We start from the raw sequence: 17,476 nt of genomic DNA on the forward strand, positions 1-17,476 counted from the left end.
TTTTTTCCATTTCCAGGAGTGTATTTTCTGCTGGCAAGACAGTAATTTAGGGAACAAAATTAAAACGACGTTCTTACCTTAATAAACAGGTTTGTTGACGAAATCCATTCTCCTCTCCTTTCCTGTAGCAAAGTGTCAATTACAAGTTCATTAAAAGTATGAACATTCAAAAGTGTTTTATCTATAGAGCACAGTGCTAATGGACTCAGTCTCTCTTCTTTCATTGTATTTCTAGTGAAAAACTTTATTCTTTTCAGTGTGGAGAAACTTCTCTCGCTTACCGCTGTTTTCATTGGTATTGTACAAATAATTCGTATAATTTCACTGACTCCGAAAAACGGCTTCTAAATTACTCTCGTAGATACGATTCAGAAGTGTCAAAGCTCCATTGGCAGTCTGGAAATCATTTCTACTGTATCTGAGTGTCGATTCCTGTCGCCGTTCATTTTCGTTCAAGCCAAATAATTTAACTGTTATCTGAAATTCTTTGTCAGGGAGTAACAGCTTGTGTTTTGGAAACAAACTGGGTTGGAATAGTTAATACAGCTGCTGACAAGTGATTGTTAAATGCGAAATGCTCGTCAGTGTTAGCCACAACAAGGTCACAGACCTCCTTTTTAAGAGTTCTACGTGCGTCTACTAAACAGTAACGTTTTAGGCCGTCTATCTCTACGTTTTCATTCCCTTTACCCCATATGTCTAGCTACCTTGACCCCACTGATGATCGAGATCAAGAGTACTTCTCGTCAGTTCTATCGCTGACTTGAAATCAGGGACATTCTTCAGAACTTTCACACTATCACATTATCTACATTGCAGCTGATTAGTGGGACATGGAATCGTATTTTCGACGAAAATAGCGATTTTTTTCCTTAAAATATTCTACGGCACATCCTTTTTAAAATGATGTATTGCACATTGTTGCACTCCAGTCCTAACCATATTAACTTACCAGTTTTCCGAAGTGGGACGCTCACTTTTTCTCCCTGTCATGGCCGACCGGGTATCTGTCAGTCTTTCATCGTGATTTCAAGACTTCTAGTATCCAGTGATTAATTTGTGTTGTGTGACAGCTTTACTGTTTGCCAGCTTGGGAAAGATGCGCCCTTGTTTTCTGCTTATATCTTTGACTTCGTGTTTATTTACGTGTAATGAAGACACAAAGGAAATTGTCGCGTATTTTTTGTATTTTTGTGTGAAGATGGGAAGGGTTAGTGCAAAAGTGTTCAAACAATGTGTGCATTGGCAGAAGAAAGTGAAGAACATGTTACACTCAATAGGAAACATTGTTTCAGCGCCTTCAATGGTGGAAGGACGAAGATCTATCAATGCAGCTGATCCACAGAAGCCCAGCGAAAATTGTGCAACTTCCCCTGTGTTGCGTTATGTGTTATAAGGGAAATGTTTCTCTACATGTTTAATGCCATATCAATCTGGCTGCTAAATTTCTGCTAATCTGCAGTGAATTTAATGATAGCTGCACGTTTTCCAGTTCTGATTCAGTGAAAATCACTGACATTGAAGTTTATAATGGGCATATTAGATTAGTATATGGGCTGCAAACTATCGGTAGAGAAAGAGCAGCAGGAGCTACGCTGTGTAGTGTAAAGGCCCGTCCACACGCAACGATCTGTCTGCGCAAATGTCTGCGCACATCACATCTGCGCAGACAGATCGTTGCGTGTGGACAGAAGATTTGCACCAACCTGAGGTGTGTGCAAACCTGGAAGTTGGAGTTGGAGGTTTGAGCGAAACCTCTCAAATCTGTGGGTTCAAACCACATCTGCGCAGACAAGTTGGAGTGTGTGGACAGGAGATCGCCGCAAATCTGGCGCGAAACAGCTGTTTGCTCAGTCTAGTGTTTGTATTTGTGCGCACAGGGCATCAAAATGGCTGATACTCGTCAGTGTTCGCGCGAATTTATCAGTGAGTTCATTGAATTATATAGACACCACACATGTTTGTGGAAGATAAAAAGTAAGGAATATAGTGACAGAGATAAAAAGGCAGCAGCCTACAATTCTCTAATTGTAAAATTGCGGGCAGTTGACGCCTCGGCAAACCGAGAAACAGTGATAAAAAAAATAAATTCGTTGCGAACTGTTTACCGGAAAGAGTTGTCGAAGGTGCAGAAATCTCGAAGATCTGGTGTAGGAGTGGATCAGGTGTACCAGCCAACGCTGTGGTATTTTGATCTGCTTGGCTTTCTTAGTGATCAAGAAACGCCAAGACCAAGCAGAAGTACAATTGAAGATGAAATTGGAGTGTTAACGAGCGAGGAAATGGAACACGAGGTAATGTAAAACAATATATTTCACATACATTTATCAAAAGTTTATTCAAAAGAATATATTTGTGTGCAAACATATAGAAAATTAACTGCTGTTATAAAAAGAAACATGAATATACTTGACTACTTGTCCATGTTTTACAACACAAAGTTTATTACGATACAAATCCATCCTGCCATGGAACAGCTCCAGTAGTACTGAAATAATGTTTATATTTATTTCTAACAGTTTTTGCGCTTTCAAAAATTTGTCCACTTCTTCCACGTTGCAGGGCGTGCATAATTTCTTCGTCACATCTTTCGCCCAGTTCAAGAGAACATTCGTTGATATTTTCGCGATCCAGTGACTCATATGGTGTGTAAAATTGCGGGTTTCTTCTGCGCAAAAAGTTGTGTAAAACACAGCAAGTTAATACCACAGTGTCAATATTCTCCAGCTTCAAGTTTATGGTTGTATGGAAAATACGGAACCTTGATGCCAATATTCCAAACGTATTTTCAACAACTCTGCGTGCCCTAGAGAGGCGGTAATTAAAGAGTCTTTCTTCCTTTGATAATTTTTCTTGACGATATGGCTTCATTAAATCTTTGCGAATTGCGAAGGCATCATCACCAACAAAAACATACTCCATTAGGCCTATTTCCTGCGAATTTGCAATTCGTTGAGGTTGAGGAATTTTTAAACTATTATTAACAAGAAGTTCATAAAATTTAGTGTTCTGCAGAACCCCTCCATCGGATACTCTCCCATTTGTTCCCACATCACAGTACACAAATTCATAATTTGCATTAGCTACAGCCATTAAGACGACACTATTTGTTTTCTTATAATTGAAGAAAAACGATCCACTTTCTTTAGGAGGTACAATTCTGATGTGTTTCCCATCAATAGCTCCTAAACAGTGAGGGAACTGCCATTTGCTTTCAAAATCACTTGCAATTCTCAGCCAGTCTTCTTCACATTTTGGGAACTGCAATGAAAAAAAGAATTAAAATAAATTTGTGTAAAGTTTCTGTTAACAGTAACATTCAGCTAATTGTTAATGTACATGATCACAACAATAACAGAAAAATGAAACTCCATCGAGTTGTTCTTTGTCTGAAAGTGTTTTTGTTCAGTATCCATTCTACACTGTCTCAGAATTTTATGTGGATAAAGAGTTAGTTGCTCAGTGCAGTGTGTGTTTCGTAAGCATTCCTGTTTTCGTTTTAAGATGTGAGATTATGGAACTCTATAAGACCTTTTATTAACAATTTCTCGGTTTTTGTTAGCTAGACATATTTGTTAAGTTTTTCATTACACCATGTCAAATCATATACCACCACAATATTTACAGCTTGGCTCTTATCACAATGTTTCAGTTTTGTACATTCCAATATGCATACTTTTTTACAAAAATTATTCATAAGCTCAATAAAGATATAAGAAACAAAATCCAAAGCAAAAATCACAAACATACAATCTTTCTTATTTTTTCAGTGTGAAGGAGAGAATGACATAGAAAATGTAGCCATTGAAGATACTGACTCGAATCCAGTGACACCAGTAACTGGAGAGTCAACTCCAATGACACCAGTTACTCCGAGATCATCAAACTCTAATAACAGCTTGAGTAACGCTCCTCGTGGGAAGCGGAAACGTTCAATGGAGGATAAAACAGGCGAAATATTGTCACTGGTGGGCAAAAAATTGAACACAATGCAGCCACCAGATCCATTCGACACATTCGGCCAGCATGTGGCGAACAAGCTACGTGCACTCACCCCTCAACAGAATATCATTGCACAAAAATTAATCAATGATGTGCTATTTGAAGGTGACATGGAGTCTTTAAACAGAAACTTTAAGGTTGTTGAGGTTGAGACACTTTCAAACATGGAAAGCCAAAACCTGACACAGTTTTTTAAAGGTTTTCAATAATGCAAAATGTTTCCATATGTTGTTTTTAATGTCACATTATAAGTGCAAGTGATGCATACTGTGAACAGTTGATAGCCAATAAAGTTCTATTTCAAAACATGTTTTGTTGCCTCAAATCTTTTGTGCCTTGCCTGTTATTATTGTACCATATATTTTCTAGAATACCCAATTATGGTAGTGTCTTGTGTAAATTGCAGTGTACAGCTGTTGCCTTATATATGAAGTACCTGCGGAGAGACTAATTTCATTTCTTTTATTGTATCATTGAAACCTGACTGTGTCCCTTATAGGGACATAAAGTTTTATTGTTGTTCCTTAGAGTATTTGGGAAATTAATAGAAAGATATGCTATAATGAAGGTGATATAATAATTAGTTATTCAGGAAATGATCTGAAGAAATCCTCGGATCTTTTAAGTTCTGGTAACAAATAATTCATTCATCATAGGCAGTGCATTATCAATAATCAATGTGATGTCTTATTTGTACCACCACAGAAGTTCCAGGAGTGATTCCACTGAAGATGGATCATAAGAAACAGTTTAAGATTTCTCTTGTAGATAACACTATTACTTGACTTTTGCTACTATTCTCTTCTCTACAAGATAGAAAACATACAAGTCTTAACTGGGTGAGTTTGCTGCAGATATTAATCCACAACTGGTACACCTAGGTCCTATTGACCTGAGGGAAACTCCTTTATTAATCTTTATTTTTGTAATGCCACAATCTCCTCCCCCCCCCCCCCCCCCTGGAACTTCCCCAGCAGTCAGTTGGCTACCACCTCAACCTTGTTGCAGGTATGCCTTTGCTAGTCTGACTTTTGTTAAGTTGTTAGGGTCCCAAGGGGCCAGGTGTCCCTTAAGTGAAAGGTTTTTTTTCCCAGTATCATATTAAATATTTTGGATTAATGCTAACGTACTTATGAAAAATGAATGAGGAAGATATGATGGGTACTCTAAACAACCCAATACTGTTATTAATGACATAAGCTTCTACGACAAAGTCAAAGAGGAGAAAGACAAGATGTTGAGCACTGTTGTGTTTGAAATGTTCCATTGTTTTGTGTCCTAAAAGTGTATGTAGCAAGTGTGAATTAAAAGTACTGGAGTGAACTCAATGAGCAAAAACTAAGATTTTACAGCAATTTATACTGCTGTGTACTGTTTTCATAAATGATGTAGTCATTCAGTTGAAATTGTTGCAATAAAATCACCCAATAAGTTATCCCTGCAGAAATTTACACACTGAATTTGCACTCTTCTTTTGGTATACTGTCCTATGCCGTAATCTTATGTGACATTGTAGCAATATGAAAAAGCATGCCCTATCTGTTCTGAAGAAAGTGCAGTCAGAAGATTGTGTTAAGCTAATATTGGAAGGTCTTGCAACTGTGTGTTCTGGACAGAAGGATTGTTAGACTTGTTTTACTACCTAACATGTGGTTCATAACAATAGTAACTTAGAGATTAACTAAAGTATTCACCACCACAGTACTACAAATAAAACTTTTCAGGCAGATAACGAATCTCTGTCTAGAATTCATAGTGGAGTTTTGTATCCTGGAACGAAAGTTTGTAACAGGTTACTTCTACACTGTAGCGAACTGAAAATGCCTACTCAGAAACAAAGTAAACTGCAGCTCATTGGCCATGTAGGTATATAATCTCTAATAATATAGGCCTACTGTGTTTCAAACACGTCTACAACACGAGAAATATTATCTGTAACTTGACAGACTTAGTTTACTTGACTTGCCTTCATGAACTCATCCTTCAGGACAGCGTAAATAGCTTCACATGTGTTGGGTATTATTTCACTCAACGCTTGTTTTGATATTGCAGTTGAAAATTCCAAGTCCTTGTAGCTCCTTCCTGTTGCTAGGAATCTTAGTGTTACCGCCAGCCGTTCATGAGGAGAAATTGCCCTTCTCATACAAGTACTTTTTCTCATAATATGAGGTGTTACAAGCTTTAAGAGATGATTATATGTGTCGACATCCATCCGCAAATAATTTCGCCAGTCGTTAGGTTCGCCCTGCAACTCTCGCAGCAAATTTACATGAGAAAACTGCTTTCGCTTTAGCAGCCACTGTCTACACCATTTTGACCGCTTACTCTGTTTCCTGCGGTTGGTCTGAATGTTTTTTGCAACACAAGTTGCGAACACAGACCACAACAGAACTTCTTCCATATCTATATTTCAAAATAACTGAATTAGTTTTTTGACGTTTACAGGGAGCGTAGTCGCTTGCCACTGATATTTCTTTTCTACACCGACAGATGGCGGGCGAGTAGTAGATTGGGGTTTGTGTCGTGTGAACACACCACATTTGCAGCGATCTTTTGCATGTACAGACATCTGCGCAGATGTCTGCGCAGACAGATCGTTGCGTGTGGACGGGCCTTAATACATCTTCCTCCACCAACTTCAAATTTGGACATTTACAACTATGCATTAGGCTCTGCAGCTGAGGATGCAGCCCACAAAACTACGCGTGAAGCTGTAGAAGAAGTAGTCAAACAAAATGAAACTTACCGTGACCTCACAGTAGCTTTCGATGGTACATGGGAGAAACAGTGTCATACCTCCAATGGTGGCATTTTTACAGCTACAAGTGTTGACACTGGAAAGGTGATTGACATGGCTATTATGTAAAAATACAGTCGTTGTGGTAATAAACGGAATAAAGAACATAGTGATAAATGTACGGCAAATTACTCAGGCTGCAGTGGTGGAATGGAGGTTGCTAGAGTAAAGACGATGTTTGACCACTCTTCCAGTGGTATTTATTTATTTATTGTTCAGCTAATTCAGTCTATACAAGATGTGGCCTCTTTAAGTTATTAAATACGTTTTAAGAGGTTTTTTCATGCTCCAGTGGTATAATGTACATTATTTGGTAGATAGTAATCCAAAAACCTTCAAACGTGTTATGGAAAGCAAATCATATGGAAATAATGTTGAGATACAGAAGCTCGAGTGTGTGGTGCACATTCAGGAAAGAATGGGAGCAAGACTTAGACATCTGAAGACAACAATGAATGAAAAGAAAAATGCTTAACGATGGGAAAAAATCAGATGGAAAAGGGAGGCTGACTTATGCTGCAATAGACTATATTCAGAATTGTTATGGATCAGCAATCAAACAAAATACAAATTATGGCTAAGCTATGAGGAAACCTGTATAGACACTGTTCTTCCACATTGCCTCTACAAATAAGCACCCTAGTCATGGATTATATCCTGATGATCAGAATGGTTGGTATAAATATAATAGGAGAAAAACATCAGGAGAGAATTACAGTCATCACCACAGTTACAAGCAGCTGTAATAGAGGAAATTAAACCAGCCTTCAGGGATCGGCCTGATGTACACCTCCTGAAGAAATGTATTCGTGGGAGAACAGAGAACCCAAATGAAAGTGTGGACAGTGTAATATGAAATTGTTTCCAAAAACAAGTGTTGTGGGTATTAGCACACTTTATTTTGGTGTATATGATGCTATGGCATCATTTAACCAAGGTAACATCACAAAATGCCAGGTGACCTTAGGTCAGGGTAGGATCGAGATGCACACAACTCTCTCCAAAGTTTACTAAAGAAAGCACGGAAGATGAAAAGAGGCACTGTGAAAAGACTTGAGAATGCACTGGAAGATGAAAATGAAGACTGTAACTATGGAGCAGGGCTGTTTTAACTTTAAAGTCAGTTTCCTGAAAGTTTCATTTTTCCACATTTAATGTATATTTTGTCAGATTTTACTGTAAATGGAACTATCAAATTTTCTGTGAGTGATTAGATAACTAGTGTGTATGTACTGAAACAGTATTATATCCATTTTTTTTAAAGTGTAGCTCGTAGAGAAAAAAAATTAATAATTGTGTCTTCAAACAAGGTTCAAACATCGTTGTTCCAACATTGACAGAATACAAATGAGCATAAGCTGTAAAAAATTAACTCTCTAGCTTTTATGAATTCTGAGAAAAGATACCTTATATAACATACAATTTTTTATTGCAAAGCTGTGGGGTCCACGTCCCTTTAAACAAAATGTTGCAGTGAGATTGACAGGATATAAATGAGCATAAACTGTAAAAAATTAACTCTCTAGCTTTTATGAATTCTGAGAAAAGATACCTTATAAAACATACAATTTTTCATTGCAAAGCTGTGGGGTCTACGTCCCTTTAAATAAAATGTTGCAGTGAGACAGGACCTTACTGAAAAACTGAAGCCAAAAGAGAAACACTTTGTAGTTGCTCGGATGTCAAAAAGTCCAAGAGCTTTCCTGGTTGTTGCATAATCCTTGCTGTCATCATCCTCAGTGATCCCAAGGCTTCCGCTATTTTTTTTATAGTTAAATATGGTGTTTACACATAGTGTTTTAAAATTCCATCTTGTCTCAGCATTGCTTCAAATACATTTCTTCACAACATTATCCAGTATGACAGTCCTCTTCTCTGACTTTGAGAAGAAAGTAGAGAATCCCTGTAAATTGCTAAAAAATATTCAAAGTTCTTTGTGTTTTGTTGCACAGCGCTCTACAAAGAGATTAAGTTGGCGGGCATAACAGTGTACAAAATTGGTTCTTTCGTACACTGCTTTTACTCTTGACTGTACCCCATTGTGCCTATAGTCATAACTGAAACTCCATCTTAATTCGGAGCTATTAGTTTTTCTGGAGAGTTGACAATCTTTAATCTGTTTGTTGAACACTTCACTTCTTATTCCCACAGCTGTATGATCTTTGGGTATGTGAAATTTATGAATCTTTCATATACTTCCGCTTTTAATTAATATTGTCAAATTGCTAAGAAACATCTTCATCCTCATTATGTAAGCTGTATCTAGCTGAAATCTTATATTGACTTTGCCAAGCATAATAAACCCGATGCTATTGTTTATGCGTAGTTCACTCAGTTTATGTTTTTCAACTTTGTCAACCAAGTGTTTAATGTCTGTTATCCCCTCTGTGGGCCTAGCATGTTCTGCAACATTCATTACCAGACACACGTAACAGAATAAAACATTTCTTATTTCACATCCACACAGCCAATCCACATCTTTGTATAAAACAGGAGTACATTTTCTGGTAGAACTACTTTTGCTTTTGCACGTTTTTTGAGTCTGTATAATGTTTAAATCTAGTCTTGGCAGTCCTAACATTTTCAGTACCAATGTTCTCTCAAAAGTAAGATTTTGACAACCAATAGTTAAAACATTTTACACTATTTACACCACTCATTTTAAACAGGAAACTAGTGCATGAGTTAGTCACTAGGTCTCACTTTCAAACAATCTGATTCACAATGAACCAACAAAACTACTTCCACAGGTGTGGCACTACTTGTTTACTTTGCCTGGTTCAGGGGAATGCTCTCCAAATACTTTCACAATCCACTGGCCCCACCCAACCCCCAGTACCCCCGCCATTTCACACATATCCATTGCCTGCCTTTAAATTGCTGGGATGGTTCGCTGTGAGTCTGACAGCCAGCCCATTCCAAAAACATTGATCATTTGCGTACAGGGACTGGTAGTCTACCCATTCTAAAAACATTAATATTCACACACCCAGGCTGCTGGTATAAGAAAATTAAATGAGTCAATTTTTTATTCTCGTTTCATACATACCACAAGTTTTCAAGTGATAGATGTTACTGGAAGGATGCCGCCTTGAATTCCTCAAGGAATAGCCACCACTGTTCTGGATATACCTTTATATAGCAAGAGACAGGAACACATAACACACCCAATAACATTGTTTTTGTTGTTCATGTGTTATGGTGTGGGGAGGCATAAGGTTGTATGGACATACTGGTCTCCAGATCTTTGAACATATGGTACATTCACTGGTCAACAGTATTGTGACACTGTACTCCTTCCCAATGTGCATCTTTTCAGGTATGTATTCAGCCTTGATTTCATTTTTATGGATGAAAATGCATGATGCCATCACGCAGCAAGCTGACAAGCCCTTGGAATCGGTGGATATTCAGCGGTAGGATTGGCCTGCCCATACCCCTAACTTATGAGGGTAATTTTTAAAGTAAGAACCAACAGCATATTGTGTCTGTGTATCCTGTCACATGACGTCTGTTCACAGTTGGCCACTCTTCACCAGTCTCTCACTGAGCCGCCATTACATTTCAGGTCTCTACCGGTGTATATTGTATCGTTGTACTGCTTCATTTGTCACCATATCAATCAGTAATCCCGCGGATTGTGAAGTGTGCTCAGTTACTCTGTTCTTAAATGCAAAGCAAGTTTGTCCTGATGAAGTTCATTGGGAGCTTGTTGAAGTTTACGGTGCAGGTGTAATGAATGGTGAAAATGTGTGTCAATGGTGTATGCTGTTTAATGAAGGAAGGACAAATCTTCATGGTTTCAAACAATCTGGACAGCCTACTGACATGAATGAAGGCTTGACACAAAAAGTTGATGAGGCAGTTTGCCAAAACAGGAGCTTCACTATTGACAAGTTGCAGCAGAAATTTCCACAAGTTTCAATATCAGTAGTTTTTCACACTGCTACTGACAAACTTCACGACAAAAAAATTTGAGCGAGATGGGTGTCAAAAACCTTGACAGAAGAATGCAAAAATTTGGCACCTTCTTTGTCCATTGTTGAGCACTTTCACAGGGTTGGTGATGAGTTCTTGAGTCACACTGTGACCGGTGGTGAAATGTGGATTGTGTACTACACTCCAGAGAATAAACATCAATCCAGTGAGTGGCATCATTCAGACTCCCTGAAGAAGCCACCAAAGTTCAAACAAGAATCTTCAACACAGAAAATCGTGGCCACTGTTTTTTTGGATCGGAAAGGCATTCTTCTATTAAACTTTTTGCCAAGAGGAATGACAATATAGGATGAAAGGTTCTGCGAAACATTATTAAAGCTTAGGCGCACTATTCAAAATCACAAGTGGGGATTGCTGTCTAGCGGTGCCATACTGCTTCACAATGCTGGGCCTGACGTCTCAAGCACAAAGATGCAAATGGATAAGTTTTATTAGGAATTACTGTATCATCCACCATACAGCCCTGACTTAGCACCATCAGACTTTCATCTGTTTCCAAAACTGAAGGAATTTTTTGGTGGAAAGTGGTTGAAAAATGATGAAATGTTGAAAGAAACTGTTACTAACTGGTTTAACAGTCAGGTCACAGACTTCTTTGATGCTAGCATCCAAAAGCTGGTGCCATAACTTGACAATTGTTTAAATGTTCATTGTGGCTATATTGAAAAGTGAAAAACTGTGTATATTATAGTTTGTGATACAATTTATTTTCATAAATAAAGTTTCTCTTACCCCATTACAAATCAGTTCTTACTTTAAAAATGAACCTCGTAAATCCCATCAAGCACATGTGGGATGCATTTGGGAGGCATATTGAAGCAAGTCCACATGCACTAATGACCATTCAGCAGTTGTCAACTGCACTGGTGGGCGAATGAAGTGTACTGCTACAAAAACCCTCACCAACCTTGTGGCCACCATGCAAGCACATTCCAGAGCATGCATTGCCATCCATGGTGCTCACACACACTAGTAAGAACCACATCTCACCTTCCGTAATGTCTAGGATCCCATTGTGACTTCAGTGTGACTATTGTCTTTGAATAAAAGTGTCATTTCAGTTTGTTTTATTGCATAGTTTTTCAGTTAACTTCTGTACTATACCACAGCAGTTCTTTCTACGTATGGTCCAAGTTTCATTAAACTATGTTAGTTGGCAGCAACACATCATGCGGGAGTTTCTTTCATCCTTAAGTTTTGCAAACCAGTGTATTTATCACTCAGGTTTCATTATATTTACCTTTGATTCAATGGCATTATTGTAACTTTGGCATCTGTAATCTTTTATTTCAATATCATTGTAAAAGTGGCCACTCATTTGGAGGATATCAGAAAAATTTATTTCAAATTTTTGGATGGGAGGATTTTCTTCTCTTGTTGTGAGTTACTTGTTGGAAGACTGCTCCTCCAGCTTGCACTCCAGACAAGCCTGCATTGCTGGGCTCAGCAGAGAACCCACAGCTGAAGACTGATGGTGAGGCATATCAGCATGTATTGCCTGATGTAGTCAACAATATGAAACGTGGAGCATGTCACGTGTGGCACTTGAGGTTTCGAGCAAAATGTGGAATTTAGAATCGGCTCTCTGTTCGCTGCCTTCGACCCATCAACTTGCACCATCTCCTCTCTCCTCTGTAATCAAAGTATATGGCCCATCCAAACCAAAAGCTGGTCACCTTCCCTAGTCATGCCCTATGTACCACATATACTGAATTATATGCTTATTTGGCAAAACTTCCTGTTCTCATTTAAAATCAACTTGGATGCCCATCTGGCGAGTCCTGACCCCCCAAAACGTTGGCAATTGGTGTAAGAAATCGGATTGTTCCCACTATTTGGTCTTTAAACTTTTATGTTTTTTGCAGTGGGATGCCACCAAAAACACATTGTTATGGGTCAGAGACAAATCATGCTAGTGGGTTCGCTATGCTGAGGTGGCGCTGCAGAGCCATTACTTTCCGACCTGCCATCCTGACTAGCATGGAGCAAAGTCCAGCTGCTTGGGCATGTCCTCAACTTGTGCCACTACGTGGCCTGATTGGCTGATCTGTATGAGTGTGGCCCAGTTGTGGAGAAACTTGCAGCCACTGTAGCCTCACTGGCACCTGGCCGTGCTGAGAGAATGCGTCACCTGCTGGTGCCACCCCATCTGCTACATGGCTGGGTCTGCTCAACACCACTGTCCCTGCTGCTACCTGGTGGCCTGCTGGATGGCTGAGTTGTCATCATTGTAAACCACACTGTGTGATGCTGAGCATGCTGCAACTCACACATTGCCATCAGACTGCTGCTCCTGCTGCACCTGACAACTCTGCTGCAACACGTATTAGTGCAGCTGACTGTAGCACCTGTGGCTGCCCAACCTGGGGGTTCTACATTTGATGCTGGTAGTCCCTCTGCATCCCATCATAGTTGTAGTCATCCTGCCCTGTGTTATAATGCTGCAGGACAGTGGTGCAGCCTCCATAAGTGTCCTGACATCGACACTGGGCAGCCCCCCCCCCCCCCCAACCCCTGATGTAGCCAACCTTTCTCACTGCCTGTGACACTGCCACATGGATAACGTGAGCAAATGCCCACAACCCCCCCCCCCATGTGTCTCATACCACTGATGCCCAACACTGTCTATGTACCGAGCCACACAGAGTTATGTTTCACCATTGCTACTGTAAGTGCTGAAAAACTATGAACTTTTTCCAATAACAGGCCATGGGTTTATGTCTCATTAGTGTTGTTGTTTGTTTGATACTTCCTCCCTTAACATGTAGATGTTCATGGAGTAGACTTAAATTTTGCCTCTTACTCAGCGTTGCACCTAAGTTTAGAGGTATCTTTACTTAGTAGATTATATTTTTGTTTGAGTATAGTTGGTGTGAGTTATGTTGAATGTGTATTTTTTTCTAGATGTGCACTTCATATGTATGGTGTTAGGTATCTTAATGTGTATGTAATTTAGACCATTATTTCCATGTGACAATTAGACCAGCACTGAGATACATCATAACAGTAGATTAAACTTTTGCAAATATCTTGTTTTCTGTTTTGCTGTTTTAGGGTACTATTTATTGGGTATATGCACTAAAAAGATTTCACACTGTAGAAAGAAGAACAAATAGAGTGAATCAAGATTCTTGTTGTATTGTTTTTATTCATAGAGATGTTGAATAAATCAATAAATGGGGTTCTTATTGCAGTTTTAAGCTTTATCTGCTGATATCTATTAGTGTGATATATAGTCAGATCATCTTCATCTAGAGGTCTACGTATGCGAAGGGAATGTGAAATTTAACATAGAGGAAGATCAGCTAAAATATTGCTATGTAAAACTGACTATTTGCAGTTATGATATGGCAGAATTTAAACAAAAGTCTACTATGGTGGATAGTTTACTGGCAGTAAAGCCTGGTGAGAATGTAAACAATGTTTTACAGAATGTCCAAATGTAATTCGAATTTGTTCATAACCATATGAATTTTTGTTGTTGGTGGCACAATTAAAGTTGTCCAAAGGGAAAAATGTTTCTATTTTTTTATTTCATCAATTATTTAATTGCTAATATTGACCCCAATAAGAGTTATTAATTTTTTACACAGATCTATGGGAAAATATGAAGGATGACGTTTTCCTTTTTTCTGTAAGACCTTGTATGCAATGATAAGAATGGGTAGCAAAATTTGGGAAGTAGTTCATAGAGACCCAATGTAGTTACCATTTTTTGGGGAACCAAAATTTCCATCCCTTGCAAGTAAAGCCAAGTCCAGATACTGACAAAACTTTTGTATGTTTGTTGAGCTTTTTCTATTATCTCCATCACACACCCTCATTTACTCCATTGTACTGCATCAAGTAGTTTTGATGCTACCAGCCACTCACCTTGAAGAAGGGTGTAAGGCTAAGAGCCAAAATATCACAAGAAGAAATAATACTATCCCAGATGCATACCAAAAAAATGATGGAATACATAAAAAATTAATAACTTCTGCTTTCCACTGTAGTAATTTTTGAAACCATTGTTTTCATCTATCCACCTGTTCAGCAAGTGTAGAATGGATGTCCTCACTCTTCTTGTTTGGAGATAATGACACAATATTTTTCTCATGAACTGTGCTCTCTGCATGTCAAGTTAGACGAGTATTACCATTCTTCCAGTCATTCAAAATTTGACAAAGACAGATAGGTACTCATTACCCTCAACCTTGCAAGGAAAACAAAACAGATTTCATTTACTTTGTGAATAGCAGAGCCAATGCCTTTCTAATTTACATTTGTAAGTCATAGTGAAATAGGACTCCAGACAGTGCCTCATTTTATGTTCTTTTTTGTACTGAATTTTAGAGGAAGTGAATTCACAGTTACATTTTGTCAGCTATGACTACCTTTTCTAATCCAATACTACTTCATCTAATTATCAAGACCATTCTTGTGCACTAGATGAAGAACTGTTACTGTTTTTCACGTGAAAAACAATTTAGACTGCTATTTATGTTACATTCTGCAATATCATATGTGACTGAATTATCTGAACATTAAGTCTCTGGATAATCAGTGCTGTTATGAGTTTTTTGGCTGCTGTTGGTATGGGCACTGCACGATCTATTTTCTTGGCTAGACTCATGATATTGTAGGGGTTGGTTAGGCACCATTGCTTTACAGCCCATATGTTTAATACAGAAATGCTCAAACCCTTTTTAGTAAGTAGACAAGTTAGGAATATATAAAATATGTAAAATTAATGGATCAATCTCATACCATTAATTGATGAAACCAGATTAGTTATGTGGTCTAAACTATATAAATGTGTTTTAACTACTGTTCACATGTATTTGAATGATGGGCTCACATGAATTGCAGATTCCTAGTATAAAAAACAATAAAACAAGAATTAATGTATGTAGTATCCCTGCATCATTGAATAAAGAAAAGCATGCAAGCGAAGTTCATTTAACTCCACATTAATTTGCGAAAAGCAACAGCAAACATTCAGAGATTGGACATGAAGTTTTCCTCTACCAGTCATGGCGTACAATTAAGTGTATAATCCTCAAAAATCACTGCAAGAAACATGCAACAAGTCTATTACCCACAAATATTACGTATCAACTGTATAAAATAATTATAGCTCATAATGCCTCACTTCTGATAAATAAAGTTAAAGTTCATATAGCTGTGCAAAATCAATCATGAAAATCAACTAATATAAGCTCAGTGGAAAGGTAGAGTGTGCAACTTGCACTAACAAAATTATTCAAAGCTCATTACATGTTAAAATATATACCTTGTGCAGCTGCATGGCCACCTCAGCCACTCAACAAAAGTACACACATTAACACTGACTGGATATGAAAAGCACTGAAAAATCCTGCCAACCATCAAAAGGTCACATACACCCTGTTGCTCATCCTTAAATACCTTCTGTGACATCACACACTACTGAATTCGTTTACTGACATCATCAGCTTTCATATGATACATTATATGGTCAGACTGATCCAGTGGTTTAGTTGTTATTAATTTTATAATCTATCATAATCAAAAACAATAGTGAATTTCATAGTGTTAATCCCAGAATTGTGCTTGAAGTTGAAAGTATCCCATCCCAAGTACATCTCTTAGCGTCACACACCCCTCCTTCAAATTCCTGTTCCCTGGGTAATCACAATATGAAATAGCACCCAGTTTCACTGTTCTAATTAATTATGTACAATAGACATCACTTACATAATTATTATCACCATATGCAGTCAACAGTACAGGTGTATCATACATCATTGATATTCATCTAAATATCCACTGCATCATTATCTCAATTTTTGTGATCCACTTGGTTTTTCTGTATCATGTTTGGAGGGTCTTTAACATAAGTTTCATTTTGACCACTGTAACTGCCATTGTGTCATCTCCATCTTTCAGGTAAATGCTCATGCTATGGCCTTAGGTAAACCTGCATCCAGTCACTCAGACATCTGCATTACCTGCATTTCTTGCATGTCTCACCCACCCAGCAAGCCAATGCAAGCTCACTACTGCCTCTCACCATGTAAGCTGCCATCTCTTAGTGTCACACACCCCTCCTTTAAATTGCTGTTCCCTGGATAATTGCAATATGAAGTAGCACCCAATTTCACTGTTCTAATTAACTATGTACAAAGCACCTATGTCTGGGTTTCAGACAGGAGTGCTTGTTTCTTTCAGTACTGAGGTACTATTCCAGCTGGAGATCCTCTACAATGCTGTTCGAGTTTAGGTGGAGTTCCAAGTGGTCTGAGGCATGAATGGGCATTTGTAACGAGGAGGGAGGTGTGCTAGGGTAGTCCATGCAGTTGTCCAAAATCACTGTGCCAGGGTGGCACAGTGGTTAGTGCAGCTGCACAGTGAGCTGAAGATATAGGCTCAAACCCCATCCTAGGTACAAGTTTTCATTCATAACTTCAGTTTGCATATAAACATTGTAGTATACATCCCTACTTGTGATGAAACTAGTGTGATACATTTCATTTTGTGGCAAATGAATCAGCATGAGTAATAAGCAGGAAACATATATACACACTCAGACTTAAAACTAATGGATACATCTAACCCAGATGCATTAAAACAGATCTATAAGAGAATAGTTCCATTTATGAGCTATAAAAATGAACAACTTTAGCAGCTCCAAAATTTACATCCGTATTTGACTTT

At 38.3% G+C, this 17,476-nt stretch overlaps 1 protein-coding gene across 1 annotated transcript; it reads left to right on the forward strand.

Moving 5' to 3' along the window:
* Positions 1-1,898: 1,898 nt before the first annotated feature.
* Positions 1,899-4,211, forward strand: LOC124556087. The gene is made up of 2 exons (XM_047130113.1): positions 1,899-2,294; positions 3,771-4,211. The coding sequence occupies exons 1-2, from the start codon at positions 2,283-2,285 to the stop codon at positions 4,209-4,211; spliced, it is 453 nt and encodes a 150-aa protein (XP_046986069.1). The 5' UTR covers positions 1,899-2,282.
* Positions 4,212-17,476: the final 13,265 nt, after the last annotated feature.

The sequence above is a fragment of the Schistocerca americana genome, chromosome X, assembly GCF_021461395.2.
Source record: "Schistocerca americana isolate TAMUIC-IGC-003095 chromosome X, iqSchAmer2.1, whole genome shotgun sequence".
In the NCBI taxonomy this organism is placed as follows: domain Eukaryota; kingdom Metazoa; phylum Arthropoda; class Insecta; order Orthoptera; family Acrididae; genus Schistocerca; species Schistocerca americana.